Here is a 1414-nt window from a genome sequence, read left to right as displayed (position 1 = left end):
CATTATACAGATATATAATTAATAGGTTGAAACCAGTTTATTAAAAAAGTTCCCCATCTTTTCCCATTTTTTTCTTATAAGCAATGAACATATTAATCATTTACTTGTTGCGTGGTCATTTCGGCGACATCTATGGTGGATGTGAATGCAATAAGCAGTCGTGCTGCTCTGGCAGAGGTGCGCTGATACTGCTTAGACCGCAAACTCGGAACTTCCACTAGGAGCCTATTAGAGTGTACTGTTCTCGCACTTCTTTCTCGGCCGTGGGGTGGGAGACTGAGGCTGGTTAGATGAGGCAACTGCTGCACTTTAGCGTTGTGGAGCACCGTTAGAGCCTCGATGTCGCACGATGTTCCAGCGAGTCGATGTGACGAAGATTGGTGGCTTCCTAGTTAAGCCCGAGAGCCCGTGTTTTTATTTTATCCAGTCTGTTGAGGCTGGTGGACGCAGTAGGCAACCAGGCCATATTCTAGGTGTGGTCTGATCTGGGACTTGCACAGCATGAAAATTCCTTTTGGATTCAGGAGGTGAGATATGCACCGAAGGGCTATCACCTCCAGAGTTGTTTTGCAGATCATGCTGGCGTGTCTGTTAAATCTTAGACCACTGTCTAAGTCTACACCGAGGACTGAGATAAGGTCCTCGGGTTGGAGGGTGATGTTGTTCATTAAGGTTTTGTCTTTCATGACGCCTGATGCAGCTGGAGAGCGGGATATAACCATTGCCTGGGTCTTGTTGGGGGCAAATCTTACTTGCCATTGTGATCCCCATTCGTAGATTGCTTGCAGCTTTGAATTCATATTCGTTGCTACAGCGTCATGATCCTCACGCTGGTATGAAACAGAAGTGTACAGTCATCGGCATACGCTTTGATCTCAGGATGTTCCCTAAGCATATCATCAACATAGATATTCCAGAGGATTGGGCCAAGTGCAGATCCTTGTGGTACCGATGCTTCTACCGGATACTTCTGGGATGACTGGCCGCCGATAACCACTTTAAGTGTTCTTCCAGTGAGGTAATTATCAAAGAGCCGCAAGAGGTTACTGCTTATGCCTCTTGCTTGTAATTTAGAGAGGAGCCCTCATTGCCACACTCGGTCGAAGGCGCTGGCGATGTCGAGGGCGATCACCAGAGTATCTTGACCGGCATCAAGAGCATCCTGCCAGTTTTTACTCAGCTGATGCATGACAGAACGGAGATGGGCCGGTAGTTGTCTAGATTTGTTTTTGGCTGTTTTTTTTTTTTTTTTTTTTTTTTTTTTTTTTTTTTTTTTATGAAGCGGAATCCCTCTTGCTTCCTTCCAGATAGTGAGCCTGCAGCTTTCTTTGATACAAGATAGATGATAAAGGCTGCACACTTGCGGAGTTTGCGGGCTGATATCATCTGAACCTGGTGCTTTCATTGTGTTAAG

The 1414-nt window shown here is 45.8% G+C and overlaps 1 protein-coding gene across 1 annotated transcript in view; it reads right to left on the bottom strand.

Moving 5' to 3' along the window:
- The window catches only part of LOC125037891 (clathrin heavy chain 1-like), a 63817-nt gene that overhangs the window by 59923 nt on the left and 2480 nt on the right, over window positions 1–1414 (bottom strand). Inside the window, exons 4-6 of the mRNA XM_047631129.1 lie at window positions 1359–1386; window positions 464–700; window positions 105–388 (exon numbers count right to left, since the gene is read on the bottom strand). Coding sequence (XP_047487085.1) covers window positions 105–388; window positions 464–700; window positions 1359–1386 — 549 coding nt within the window. The remainder of the gene's footprint in view (window positions 1–104; window positions 389–463; window positions 701–1358; window positions 1387–1414) is intronic.

Source organism: Penaeus chinensis, chromosome 24 (genome assembly GCF_019202785.1).
Source record: "Penaeus chinensis breed Huanghai No. 1 chromosome 24, ASM1920278v2, whole genome shotgun sequence".
In the NCBI taxonomy this organism is placed as follows: domain Eukaryota; kingdom Metazoa; phylum Arthropoda; class Malacostraca; order Decapoda; family Penaeidae; genus Penaeus; species Penaeus chinensis.
Note: the sequence above shows the minus strand (reverse complement) of the source record. Positions and strands in the feature narration are given on the sequence as shown.